At 39.6% G+C, this 14,895-nt stretch overlaps 1 protein-coding gene across 1 annotated transcript; it reads right to left on the bottom strand.

Annotated features, from left to right (window-relative positions):
- Positions 1-9,459: 9,459 nt before the first annotated feature.
- gimapl (GTPase, IMAP family member like) lies at positions 9,460-14,765 on the bottom strand. The gene is made up of 3 exons (XM_088919661.1): positions 14,717-14,765; positions 13,756-13,932; positions 9,460-11,268 (listed from the first exon to the last, which is right to left on the bottom strand). Exons 2-3 carry the CDS (start codon positions 13,784-13,786, stop codon positions 10,583-10,585), a joined length of 717 nt encoding a protein of 238 aa, XP_088775787.1. The 5' UTR covers positions 13,787-13,932; positions 14,717-14,765; the 3' UTR covers positions 9,460-10,582.
- Between the last annotated feature and the right edge of the window lie 130 nt (positions 14,766-14,895).

Here is a 14,895-nt window from a genome sequence, read left to right as displayed (position 1 = left end):
TGCCAGCTCGAGAAACGTCACGACCATAGTTCAGCGATCCAGGTTCCAGCAACCTCTTCACAAGAGCATTACATTCCAATAGAACTGATTTGCACCTCCAGGCTGCCATAGAAACAGAATTCATTAGCAAGGAGAGCTGCGTATCCCCTTAGGCTCAGCGGGCTGGGACTCCTTGAGCAGCTCTGAGGTAAAGTTACCTTCCAGGCTCTGAAAATCAACACTGCCACTGCCCCCTCCTGTACCTGCTGTGTGAGTCAATAGAGCCCTTCGTTTTATGGGGTCTGGCAGCCCTGTTCTTTTTACAAGCACTTCATATATCAGCATTTCATACTAGAGAACACTTTTTTTAAGGTCATTAGGAATCCAGTCATGTGCACCCCTAGATTTAGTTGAAACGTTGCCACAAACAACTATTACGCTGTCAAATGGCAAAGAAAGCTGGCATGGTTACTCCGCCGATGGTAATTCAGATTATCACCTAATTTCTAACTTCAGAACCACGGGCTGCAAACTCATGACAGATCCTTTTGAACAGAGCCTAGTAGTGGGGGGGAGAAGACATTTCCTCCACAATAAATATTATATACGATACATTCCGTTATCCATGCGCACCTACTCTTTCAGCATGTTTTTGATTAATGATTTGGTGACCTAAAACTTCAAAATATTTGAGCTCCTCCACATTTCCTCATGGGATGTTAGAAAATTCCACGATTAAGAGAATTGCGGATAAGTGAGACGTAGAATACCGCACATTTTTTGAGTAACTCATGGAAAAACCAACAGGTTGTTGGGTACAAAACGACGACCCGTTTATGAAAGTATTCTCGATTTTGCTAACAGGCCAACAGAAAGGTGGTTACTCTGTCATTTATGCTAGGTAGAGAATACTTTGTTCATCAGGCATTTGTTTTTGGTGAGGCTATGCATTGCTTTGAATTATCTGCTTATGGTTTAGGTTTCCCAATTTCGTGTTTAGTTCTAATAAACTAATTGTATACTTACAATGTTAATTTTAGGATATGTAACATTTGAATACGTCCGAAAGCTTGAAGACAGATTTAGTTAGGAAGGGTTCTGCAGAGGTTCTTACTGATGTGCATCTACCCAGTTTGTGGTACGATAAGAATGTGACGTTTTCTTGTCCGACAAAACAACACCTCAACACTGATGGCCCTACAATATTAAACACTGTCTTATAGAAACATCTTATAGAAATGAAAAAAAAAAACTTTTAATTGTATTTTATTGGTCAGCACTAGTATTTGGCAGATACTTTATTAGTATGTCGTTCATCGATTGAAATCTCAGTTCATCGTGACCGATGGAAATTACTACAGGAAAATGAACTCAAAATGATGTTATACCTTTTAATGTCACACGAGGGTGGCAGAGAACACAATACTGTCCTACATTCATTTACCATGTATAGAGTATGAATACTGCACTTTGACTACGTAGACGTAAAGTTTTCAGAATGGTATTAAAATAGATAACAAGACGAACGGTGTAATTAAAAAAAATCAAAACAATTCCTTAACTTCAAATTAAAAGTTTAGGTTTTACACCATAAAAAATATAAACCATCAATTGCGTAAACAAAGCAGTTTTCGACAATAAAATATTCCAGGCTCATTTCACAAACTAGAATTCCAAAAGTTTGTTTCAGAGTTCTAAGTTGCTTGTCTATCAAAAGGATAGATGATAAACATCCTATAGAATCGGATAGATAATATAATTGAACACATAGTTACACATTGTGCTAACTGTAGTGTCCTTAGTAAATACTAAAAAAGTGCATTGCGTAATTTATAGTTTATAGTGCATTCCTAAATGCTACTGCCCCTACACAGTATATCTTACTATTACCCCGTTACTATACAATTATTATATATTATATTTTATATATTATACTATTAGATCCTACTATTATACCTGCTTCCAATAACAAATTACTTCCTCGCATAGCAATGTACAGCAGCAGTGTAGCAAGTATGCTGTGTACAATGTCGCTCATGCGTCACACTTCCGTGAACGACGTGTGTAAAAGCAGGTGTTGGCTCTCGGTGTGAATGAAAGCTTAGGCGTGGTCCCATTCTTTTGAATTACGTCTACCTGCTGCTGGCTGAGGACTTTCTGGGAATTAAAACAAGTCCTTTGGAATGCAGGCTGAAGCTAGGATTACATTATAGAATTACAAAACACTTGAGAAATTGTTTCACTGATTGCATGAAGGGGACGGTTTAGGTAGGGTAAATAAGGCAAATCCCAAAATTCAAATTAGCCAGCAGCTTGGAGACAAAACAGTAACAAGGCCTTGGTTTAACATCTTCTTTGAAGGACTGCCCCTGCTGTGGCACAGTGTTGTCTGTCACTATACAGGGGCTTTGGTTTAAGAGTTCTGGCCCAGAGGGAAGAGTGTCACCTACAGGATTACCAACTCTACTTACTGGAGCAACAGGCCTCCATTGAGGTCATTCATTCCAGTTATCTTCTGAGGTCTGATAAGCACTGTTCAACAGGGTGCTATGGCCTGCACTATTAATGCCTGGACTGATGCAGTTTCCATGGTGACTGTTACTAATGTACTCATTTGAAATGTGTTTTTTTGTAAATATTTGTACTTTTTAAAATATCAACGGAAATTATCTATAATTGGCAACTGAACACGACGACTGTGTGAAACCGACTAAATTAAAAAAGCTAAGATTGTTTTAGAAAAATTCACTGTTGTTTTTACAATCTTTCCGTTTACTGTTAGGACAGGTATAATTCAGGGACACTTGTTCTACTCTAACCAGTAGTTCGCAGGGTCTCAGAGGCTCAGAATAAATTCAACCTTCCCTTTTACATGCCATTCTCTCAAATTAAAAACCCAGGACTGGCAGTCACAATGATAGACAAACCTTCAGGAAAACAGAAAGCTGCCATCGACTGTCAAGCATAGAAGTTGCATTTGCTGGAGAAGTAGAAGTTTTGATTTAACCCAGGCATGGCTTCATTTCCCTTTGGGTGGTTTTTCACTTGGCAGTGATTTGCTAGTACTCTTTTTACCGGCTCGGCTATTACTTGAGTTTCTGGTAACTCAGAATCATTTAACTTTGACAAGAAGTGATGTTTCCAGAATTTCCTAACCAGCTTTCAGTGATTCATCTGAACGTTGAAGTCTTGAAAGCCTCAGTAAAAACCCTTGCATCCTCAGCCTGGAAAATACCTTGATTTTTCTTTATTAAGCTCTTTAAATTAAATTAGCTATGCTGGTAAATGACCAGTCTCGCTGTTCAGTCTCAGCTAGGAAATTTAACTGCCGCAGTTGTACAGAAAATTATCCTGGCCTTTTCCTTTTTAGTTTTAATTTGTCTTACTTGCATTTCATACACTAATTTTGCAAGAAATGCGATATCAGTCTGTCAGATATCTACAGTATCTGTGGGTATCAGTCAACAAGAAGGAAGATTCAGGTTGTGTAATGGAATGAGGGCTTGTCAGAGGAGTAAGAAAAAAAGGAGAAATTAATTGTCTATGAAGGATAAGAAGGAAAGGCCAAGTTACCCCCATTGTATCAAGACATATCAATGCAAACTACTCTATGCTATTTTTAAGTGGAAGCAATCATCAATAACTATACCACTGACAAACGCCTTGGTCACTGTAGTGGCCTGAACCACATTACGATATCCTGGCCCTGACATCCCATCTTTTACTGCTTACAAAAAAAACGAAAACACAAACCCAGCAGGCTCTTGCTTGTAGATAGAAATAACCATCTCCATTTACAGCATCTGGATCAAAGTGCTTACACTTTATGAATTAAATGTATAAGCTTACCAGGTTTTGCCCTGAAGATAATTCATGATTTACTGTTTATGGTTTTAAATCTGCTGGACATTTTTTTCTTTTGTATACTAAAACATTTTAACAACCAGCAGTCACAAAACTTGATAGATTTACGAGGCACCATTTCCCAAGTCAACCAAGTATGTGCTAATGCAATGTGGCTATTTTCATACAGAAAGTTGGTTCTCATGTCTGCTTTTTGCACTAGTTAACACGTGAGTGTAAAATGACAAACAGCTTGGTGAAAGAAAGTTCCTGACAGAATTGTCATATTGCCAAGTCAAACTGCTCCTAGGGTAACATCATCATGACTGCTGTTCAAACAATATCAGTTCACTATTCAATGTCAGTCCCCTATACATGGGGAAAAGGAATTTCTGATTACAAATCTCAGCTCTCAAATCTAGTCAGAGTATTACACATGTAGAATTGATGAAAATGTGAAGGCACTGTTAAAAATTGGGTTAAGAAATACTGTCTTAATGGCAGTAGCATAATGGTGTCTGTAACACCAGTTTTAGTCTATGGTAGTATCTCTGCACAGCCTCCTACTGACAATATTTAGAAACCTGTTCCAGTCATTGATACGTCAGCACAAACTCTTTACCTACCCATGCTTAACATGATGACACTTGAGTGACTGTTTCCTTGCTGTGATATGTTCACATGAACCACAAAGTGGCAGCAGCGATTCGATCTGTGGGTAATGTCTATGGCCACTTGCATGCTTGTTCAATCTAACAGGCATTGATCAATAATATTATTCATACTACTAGCCAACAGTGTTGATCACCAGAAGGGTGCCTGGTTTGAATGTCCCGTGTGTCCAAAACCATGCGCTCTTATCAAGGTCATTTACAACTAAAGAAACTAAAACCAATTTAGTGCACCTGACAAAACTCTTGGATTGAAAAAAGTGTTTAAGTCTGTGAGTAGCAACACTAACAGCAGTTATCATTCAGGTAGTAGAAGAAAACCGAAAACCCTAAGCTAAGAAATACTCACAGTTACAGCAAGCAAGATAATGAACATCAATAATCAATTCTAAGGAAATGACGGGTTTGAAAACAGTAATGTGCATCATTATATGTTTCAACTAGGTAGTGATGCCCAAAGCTTTTTTGTTGGTCATTCTATTGAGATTCTGGACCCCTACATCTAATATAATCGCTTTCTGGGTGTGAGCTCACACTCAGTGAGCAGGGCGTCTGTTATTCACAGCTGCTAGACTAAAGTCTTTCTCCTGTCCTTGAGGTAATGAGCTGGCTTTTCTCCAGCAACACTGAATGATCTCACACCGAGCAGCCTTACACAAGGCCTCACCCCTCACTCACTGCAAGCGAGCGGACATCTTGGAGGTTATTGACTGGACTTTCCAAGACGCTCTTCTCAAAATCTCAGTTGGCCCTAACAGCAGCAACCACAGCAGAACTATCTGGAATATCCAAACTGCAGTTCCTTTCTACTCTTCTGTCTGCGATTCCAGCTTCATTTATGGTACGAAGAGTCATACTAGAGGCAATTTTAAAAATGCAAATGAAAACTCAAGAGATATTTTGGTTGTTAAAAGGTTAAAGGTTAAAGTCCCACCTGCTTTTTTTACAGGCTCCTTCTTACTTTTCTTCTTCCTAGAGTGGTTTTCTCATCTTTCATTGGTAACCAGTTGGAGCGATTTCATGTTGAGCACTAAAGCAGATGATTAGTTCATGTTGAGCACTAAAGCAGATGATTAGTTCAGAGATCATCACTTGAAAATCTCCAAATAGCAATGCAGCACTCAAGGACCTAACTATTCCCTGGCTTAAATTAACAAATTAGGATACTCAAATTGTTCCAAACGTATGACTCAGCTTGTAAGTCTGACAGCAAACATGTTTTTGCTAAAGCTTTGTCAGCTTGTTTCTAAGTGATGAAAAGAGATTGCATCCAAAACCTGCATAATAACCCCACCATCATCATGTCATGCTAAATGTTTAATGTTTAAATGTTTCCCTACAATATAATTTAACTAATTGATTGGGCCATATGCCATCACAGAAAATGTCTGCTATCTATTAAATTTGTTTAAATTGTTGGACACTAGATTCAAAACACTTAAATCCCCATTACTTCCTATGGTTTTGTCAGTTAATTGGTAAAACACCAATGCACCTATAACAAAATATACATTTTACGTGTATGTTGCAACGCTGAAGTGTCTGTTGTCACATTATTTTAGAATAACAATTACAATAATAATTTCCTCACCACAGAAGAACATGAATATCTTCATGTTCTGCAGATTAAACCTGAAAAAAAAAGTGGACACCAAAGTTTCTACTTACTTTCATAATTTAATCAGCTTTGGAAAAGGTTTTAGAAAAATAAAAATACAAATAAGTACACACAAAATTACCTGGCGATGAAACAGCATTAGACAAGGAATTCCTATAGTCATAAAATGAGTATCAAGGACCATCACCAATGAAAAAATATTTTTCCCAGCACATCAATTCTGATAGGCCAATGAAAAGCTCAGTACTATTAAAACCAACCACTTAATGGCCCTATTAACAGTAACATCACATGGCTTTTCTTTGCCAATTAAACTTTTATATTAATTTTTTTTTATGTTTTAATGACCAAGAAATATAAGAAAAAACAAAAAACTGCAAAGAGGTATTCGTACTAATTAAGGCAATCAGCTGGGTCACTTTCAGTATGCAGCACCCAGTATTTCAACTCCCATTAAAAGTTTAATGAGGCCCCGTAGCCCTTTAAGCTGGACATGAACCTGCTACCTCATGCCTGTAAGCCATCACCCACTACTCCAAGCACAAGTCTTTTAGCAAACAAACCACTTGCGCATCACAATCGCCCCCTAAATTCAAACAAAATGTTCAAAACGCACATGTATTTGAAAACAAAAACCAATGGTTAAAAACATATCACCAGTTTCCCTCAAGTCCCAAATGAGGTGGCCCTTCTGCATGAACAGACATTGAGACTGCTGCAGCTTGATTGCCACCTGGAACTGAGCTGGCACTCTCATGCCATTCTGGGACAGGACTTTGATCCACTCACATCCTTTTTACCGAGTGGATGCTTAACTGGCACTGTGGTTGAATACCACTTCACGTGCTTATTGCCCTGTGTATTGATAAGATAAGATCACTTAATTATCCATATACAATTTCTTGTATTAGGAAATTGTCTTTTCGCAGACCCCAACTTGCTCTCCATGAGACACACAGCCAGAGAGAGCAGCTTGGGGTCAGAGCACAGGGTAAGCCATTTATACGGTGCCCCTGGAGCAGTTGGGGTTAAGGGCTTTGCTCGGGGGCCCAACAAAGTAGGATACCTCTGCCGGCCGCAGGATTTGAACTGGCAAATTTCCAGCCACAGGCGCTGATCCTTAGCCACAGAGCCACTGCTCCGTCCTGTTCAATATGACCTGTTTTATGTTATTGTGTTTCTTTGTGCTGTCATTATTTAGTTGCTGTTCCGGATTGCTCTGTGCACATTGTGTGAAAGGGTTGTCTACTGTACTGTGCACAAAAAAAACAACAGTGCAAATATGAATCCCACTGTACAGGCGCACATCACAAATGAACTTCTCTCTCTCTCTCTCTCTCGAGCCCAGGATGAAAGAGACATAACTCCCGACTTCTCTGCACTTGCACTATGACCTGTAAACACGTACTGAGCTTCCCGACTTCCCCCTGAAGCAGTGGCTCTGGGCGGCCCCACATCACGAGTAAACAGCTGGCTGCTGACTCACAATGAGGCAGCGCCACATCACTTCTGTTGACTTTGGTGTTGCGTGCGCCGGTTTGTTACAGCTGTATAACTTTGTCTCAGAACTGACTTTTTTAAACCCTCTAAAGACCCACCACATTTGTATTTCTATACTTAAGATTATCTCAGACTGACTCTCATTCTGTTTTCAGACAGTATACTACACTGCCAAAATGAAGGTGAAGATGTTTGTTTGAAAAAAACAGTGGTGTGGTGGTTAGCACACAGCTCTTGGGTTCTAGGTTCAATTCCAGCCTGGGTGAGCATCCTGTGTGGAGGCAGCATGTCTGCTCTGTGGCCTTGTAGGGTTCCAGGTTCCAAGACTCCCACTGTCCAAGGATATGCTACCTAGGTTAATTTGTATCAGAAAAAATACACCCCCGTATACTAGTGCACCTGCCCCATGATGAACAAGTTTCAATTCCAGTCAGGGTGTGTGCTGACGTGGCTCCAATGTCAGCCAATTTCGGCTCTGGCTCACTGTGACCCTGAATTGGTCAATGCGGTTATTAATAGGAATAGTCTTCACTAAAACAATCATACCTCTGCAAACACACAGTCTCAAAGCAACACAAAAATCTACTACATGCAAATAGATCATCCTCAAAGAATAAAACGGAATAGCTACTATTACAAGCAGAAGTTGTTAATTATGAAAGCTATCAAAAATAAGGAAATATCAAACACAAGATGGAAATAAAACTAGTTTTAAGCTCCGTTTGTATCCATTGCTTTTTATCCAGCAAATACTACAAGATGTAAAACTTAAAAAGGCACTGCACTTGTAAGATATCATTGGATGTCTTCACGTCTTCAAGGGCAGGCCTGTCGCCCCGATATCCCCATTAGAACTGTGGAGCTATTCTTCCAGCTCTCATTAATGTTAAATGCAACTCCAGCATCCAAACTCATGTGGTTAGGGAGTCTGCTGACACTACCTACACTGTATGAACCAACAAGTGTTGCTCTTTTCTGCTTTGTAATCCAACCTGGCAGCAGCTCCACAACCGTGAGCCAATGTCATCTGAACCCAACAGAGCCTACAGTACCTAGAGGCTTGTTTTGAGCAGGAACACAAAAAGAGAACATTATTCACAAACTACTGAAGAAATGAAGCAGCACCTTAACCAGGACCTATCTATTGCTAATCTGTCACATGGTAACGTTGGAAAAACCTCAAGAAAAATCATGAAAATCATGATGAAAGGCAAGTTACTCTGAACAAACATTTTTGGAGTCAACAGCTGTCCAAAAAAACCTAGGCTGTAATGCTCAAAATCATGCACTAATACAGGTCCTTTCCCCTAAAATGTGAGTGAGGTCAGTGAACTTATTGCACATCTTAGTAGAAAATGTGGCAGAAGAACTGCTAGCTCTATTTAACATACAGACAGATGCACTGTTTTTTCTTACCAAATGAAACCAAAAACCGATACAGCGCAATGATCCTGCTCTCTCTGTAACCTGAAGTCTCACAGCTGACTGCAGGAGTCTGACGTTTCTGAGACCATAAAGTGTGACAAGTCTCAGAAGAGCCCTTAAGAAATAAAGGAGAAATCCAGTGTTGCGAGCCTCTTATGTACTCATTACCCAGTTGTGCAAGTGAAACACCAGGGATGTTGTTAGGCAATCAATCACAGGGTAATAATACCACAGTCCTGCAGTGTTGTAAGAAATATCAGTGTTTTGTGTGGTACTGAAAATAAATACTACTACAAATTCAACACACAAAGTTCACCAAACTATTTGATTTTTCAGGGCTGGCAAAGCGTAACAGGTCCCGATTAAAAATGTGCACGACTGGGAGTAGAATCAGGTATAAGTAAGTCTTGGGTCAAGTACTGCTTTCCTTTACTTGTTTAATATTAAAACTGGCAACCACAAAGCCTTGTTTCCTTATACAAAATTTGAACAGACAGGCTATGATCAGATTTGTTTCAAGTGGCTGTTTTCAGCTAAAGGAAACAATCCCTACAACAGATAATTGGCCATATTGAAACTGCTCACATAAAACTGAAAACAACAACAACTGTATATAAGGTAAAGTACCAACAGTTTCTCTCTTATAACAGTTTCATGATAAAAACTATGATAAAAAAGCCTCATCATTAAGACTTATCTTAAAATTTTTTAATCCTTCCTCTAGTGTTTCTTTGCCATCTTAAATAAGTTAAATACAATAAACTAAGAACAGTGTCTTACTCAGAATGTACATTATATCTACTGTATTTTGACTACAGCTTTGATCATAAAAATATTAGGTAACTCGATTAATTTATATATTAGCCTTTCACTAATCTAATTATGTAATTCAACTATGGAAAAGGAGTGCTATCCTGTTCTGCAACATATGCATAATATGTACATGGAAAAGTACAAATCCCAATTATTGTCACAGAAGGACTCAATGAGGAGTTATTATTACAGCAACCATTAGTGTGAAGGTGGCCTTTGAGGTCACTGTCATGGCTGATCGGAAAAAACCTCGATTGTCCTTTCAACTCTACATTCCAGAAAAAAAGCAATTATAACACATAGGCAATCTGCTCACTCATCAGCAATATGCCCCTTTACAGATACTTGGAAGGAATTCACAGTTATAAGCACTAATATTAATTCATAGCATACAAGCAGAGAGGCTGACCTAATAGTTCAACACCATTACTGTATATCCTAAATCAAGGTGTGAGAAACACCAGGTAACTAAATATAAGATTAATTTAAATCATCTTTCCCTCAAGGTTTTCATTAGAGAAGGCCCACAACTGTTGCTTGCTAGCAGGGCATGTTCTAATACTCAGCAGATGGTGCGATGTATTTTCTTTTTTAGGACTTTTTTCATTGGTGCAGCTTGAGTAATTCATCTTATCGAGGGGTTGGTCTCAGAACGGAATGATAATGCCCTCAACGGCCAGTCTAGATCCTCACCTCTTCTGCCCATGAATTATTTGTGACTTTTCACGCTCTCTTACTCCAGGACAATTGCGCTGGGTCCATGTTCTCCTTCTTTCATGCTGGGCAAGCCCTTTTCTTCAACTGTGCTAGAATAGCAACCTTCAACTGCCACCATGTCTTCTATCTTCTCCAAGAGCTTGACGACCTGCTTGTTATCCCTCAAGTAGTCGTTGTTGAGAACATGATGTCTGTTCTTGCAGCTCTCCACCAGCCACTGGAGTTCCTTCCCTTCAGCCTGAATGTGCTTCTCGATGGTCCTCTTCCTCAGTATATTGCCCCACGTGAAGACCACAATCATGTGCCTCCAGACCTGATCGCCGAGGAGCCGCAGAAGTTCCTCCACGGTTTTCCTATCGCTGTCGGTGAACATCCCGGTGGGAATCACCAGCAAGAAAGCATGGGGTCCTGGGGGGCACAGAGACACGCTGCGCACAATTTCCTCTTTGAAAGCCACGGGAGTGGTCAGCTCCGTATACCACCCGGGCGTATCCACCACGACGACTTGTCTCTGGGCCACTTCTGCCTCCCTCTTCACACAGATCTCCGCCGCCCTCTCGACATGAAACTCCTCCCTGCCCAGGATCGTGTTCCCTGTCAAACTCTTCCCAGGCCACCTCCACCCCAGGAGCACAATCCTCAGCTCTGACAGGAGAGGTGCGGGCGGTTTCAGTTCTATTACTTCAGACTGGACTTCCTCGCCTGGCGAGAGACAACACAAAAGGTACACAGAAGAAAAAAATTAAATTAAAAAATATGTCGTCTCAGAACAAGAAGCATTGGGTGGATACCTAGTTATTTCAGTTGTCCCATTTCTGCACTCTGACACGGACTCACTTAACAAGAATCTAAGGGATGATTTTTATCATCTATACTGTAATTGAACTAAACTGAATACGAATAAAATGGTATGCACTGCACTTGTCTGAATGTGCCCGTGAGGTAAATGACTGTATGTAGTTTTTCCACCTTTGTAAGAATTACAGGTGGCATGTAATTCTCAAAGTGTAAGCTTTGGGGTCTCTGAATTACCAGTTCAAGACCCACACAAAATCTATTTCTTCAATAGGACACATGGGACGGGAATTTGGGGAGCAACACCTAAACAATTTAAAGACATAACAATAGGGTATGCATGTTTGATGCCAGCGAATGTGTGAGTGTTAAAATAAATCTATCAGTATTTATACACATTATATTTTGAAAAATATAAAATAGTGCATAGTGGTGCAGAGGTTAGCATTGCTGCCTCACAGCACTGAGGCCCTGAGTTCAGTTCCTGGGGTGCGATGTGTGTGGGGTTTGTATGTTCTCCCCATTTTCACATGGTTTTCCCCCCAAAGTAAAACAAATGTTTGATATTTCTTTTTTTTTTTTGAAGTAGGTAGCTGGGTCAGCACGCGTAGGCTGCACAGGAACAGGTAAAGGTTTAGTCCATGCTGAAAGAAAAAGAAGAGACGACATTTCTGCTTCCAAACTAACACAAATACTCATAAAGCAATTAATAAACGCCATTTTAAATAACCTAAAATCTCCAGTGCACCCAAGACTAATGACTATAGGGAAACATTAAATACAAGTGCCAAATCTCTTTTAAGCACAGAAAGTATCTATATTCATGCCTGGTAAACCGTTCACAATAAATACTAAACCGCGCGAATGTGCTCCAGGCCAGATGTTTCCATTTTAATATTCACCAGAAACACACAAAAAAGGTCCAGGAGACAGAGGAAGGAAAAAAGGAAGTGAAACTTTAGAAGCCTGAGAGGTACAGGATAAATAATGATAAAGTATCTTCGGTAGGCTGGCTGCCTATTTCTCAACAAATTAACAATGTGAGAGAGCCATTTCTTTCTGTTGCGTCATCTTTTTTATTAACGGTAAAAAAAAGAGATGCGGTTGACGTGCGATTTTTCCTGTTCGTATGTTAAAGTTGTAAACTTTAAAACAGTTGGTAACCGCGGTAGAAAGAGCTGAACGTTTCAATGCGTATTCATACTGCTGCCAGGACATTTTTTTAAATGTGGCTTATATCCAGCATTTGGCTCGCATTTTTTTACCTATCAAGGAAGTGTGAAGAAAAAAAACGCCTGCATTTGCGATTAAAGTATGTGTTCAGGAGCTTTAGTTACTTAGCAGCAGTTTAATATTTCCTAATAATTGAGCTTTTCAAATAGCGTTGTTAGGAGTACAGAGTAAGATTTCAAAATATTTCTAACAGACTCAAGTGCCGGATCTAATTATGAGTGGAATATGAGTGTAAAAAAGGCTGTTTGGGGTATTAGCATTGTTTTAGCATTATGACACTGGGATGTGTTTATTGGTAACAAAATGTAAAGAGGGGGAAATGGTAACAGTAAGCAACATGTGAAAAACACTCGTCGTAACACAGGTGTGGTACGACAGGTATCTTAAGACCTACCGACAGACTCCTATTTCAGATAACTTGGGAAGTTTTTCAAACCAATATGCACCAGCTTCTACAACTTCATAGACAACTGACTCCCGTGACTAGACAACAAATTCTATAAAATAAGACGGCAAACAAATCTGCTACTATTTGTAATAATTCAGCAATCACTTTCTTAATCTGGGATATTAAATATAACAGTTTGCTTTTTGGTTTCCATGGAGATGCATTTTACTTAAAATTTTAAAATTACGTTTATTCACCGTTAATCATTTTGCGACAAATATTCTCACGACATACAATATATTTCAATATTATTGATAGTAATCAGACATTAAAAACTATATGATTTTTAACCTGGAAACAATCACGTCTTTTCAAAATGTAACATAGGAGCTTTGTTTCCTCATGAATATTTAGCGGGTGTCTGAGGTCTCACACAGGGGTACTCATTTTCAGTCTCGGAAGGCGCTGCGGGAGATCGGCGGTTTGTGGCACGACCCGTTTTAAACACTGGGAATTTAATGATTGCATGTTGTGATATACTAAAACCCAAAAGGCTCACTACACATGCTTAATAACAAACCACTCCGGCCACATTCGCAAACATTCTGTCAAGAGAAAGCACAATCATAAGCTATAATCTCTCCAAGTACTCTCTCTTGGTGCATCACGTTGTCAAGGACTCACAGGAGGACCTGTCAGAACTGCTACAACAGAACAGGCAAATGGCAGTCCAGTCAAAGGCCAAAAAAAAGGATCAAGCAATAGAAACTCACCAAAATACGTGACTGAACTCTCGGATGCCATCTCTGAGTCTCCTTCTCCCTCTCTTTCTCTTCTAAGAAAGAAGAAGGATTTCCTGGTGATTGCGCAGGTAAAGGTGGGGACAGCAGGCGAATGGAAAGGCTGCTATAGTGACTCCTTCAGGATACAGGTATTGCTGCAATGAAGGTCTAGAAATAATTTCAACACACTGGTGAGCTTTCCATTAGCAAACGTTTTTATTTAACGTTTTATTGATTTCTGCAAACAGAAATGTTTTCAGTATCTAAAGGGTAGGTCTTGCAGGAACAGCTCGGAAAGAAAGAATATGCCCCTCTACTAATTAAACTTTTCATTTTTATATATGTATGACAGATCCTGTATTCATCAGCATACATTTATAGTTTATCCATTTGCATGCGATGCTAGTAACACAGCTGAAAGACAAACGATATGATGTTTTCCGGTATGGCTGAAACAAGCGGGTTACAGTATCGCTTTTTAAATGCCTAAACTGGCGGAACTGGAAGTTTCATTCACATACTTCCCGGCTTCCGGCTATCACCAGTTTAAGCGGAGCAACGTTGGCACGTTTGACACGATAGACCTGTCTAAGTGGTTGGCTGGGTTATATAGTACGGATAAAGGCACCGTTCATATATGGACAGTGTTTTGTTTCTACAAAGGTTTAGAAAAGTGATAAAAACGGGGTTTCGCCTGAAACTGCATATATCAGGTATTAAACCAACACGATTTTAGGATGTTACGAAAGAAAACTGAACACGACTTCAGCTGTATGGCTGAAACGATTCTACCCCTAACTAAACGAAATCTGGTACAGATTTTGTATTCATTTACTCGCGATGTCTCCCAGGCGGTTTCTTAACGCCTTTAAAATTCGTTTTAACACCAAAAAAGTGTTTGAAGGCCTTTATTAGCAATTACATCGCTTAATGAATAAATTGTACGACTTACCAGTTAGTCCCACATGCTCAAGAGAAAACCACAACCTCGCCTCTATCCCACACACCCTCTTTCGCTGCGTCATGGCGATTAAAGGGACAGTGTTTCTGTGTCGTTTTTTCTTCATTCACTCGGGGTTTGAGGTGGTGGATGGGTGTAACAGTAACAGATTGTTTTACTTGACCATTTGT

The sequence above is a fragment of the Atractosteus spatula genome, chromosome 6, assembly GCF_055471065.1.
Source record: "Atractosteus spatula isolate fAtrSpa1 chromosome 6, fAtrSpa1.hap1, whole genome shotgun sequence".
Taxonomy (NCBI): Eukaryota; Metazoa; Chordata; class Actinopteri; order Semionotiformes; family Lepisosteidae; genus Atractosteus; species Atractosteus spatula.
The sequence above is the reverse complement of the archived record's forward strand: the minus strand, read 5'-3'. Positions and strand labels throughout refer to the sequence as shown.

Coding starts and splice junctions, on each gene's coding strand:
- gimapl (XM_088919661.1), bottom strand. CDS start 13,786: ATGGCATCCGAGAGTTCAGTCACGTATTTTG. Junction 11,269..13,755: donor GAGTTCAGTCACGTATTTTG/GTGAGTTTCTAT, acceptor GTCTCTCGCCAG/GCGAGGAAGTCCAGTCTGAA.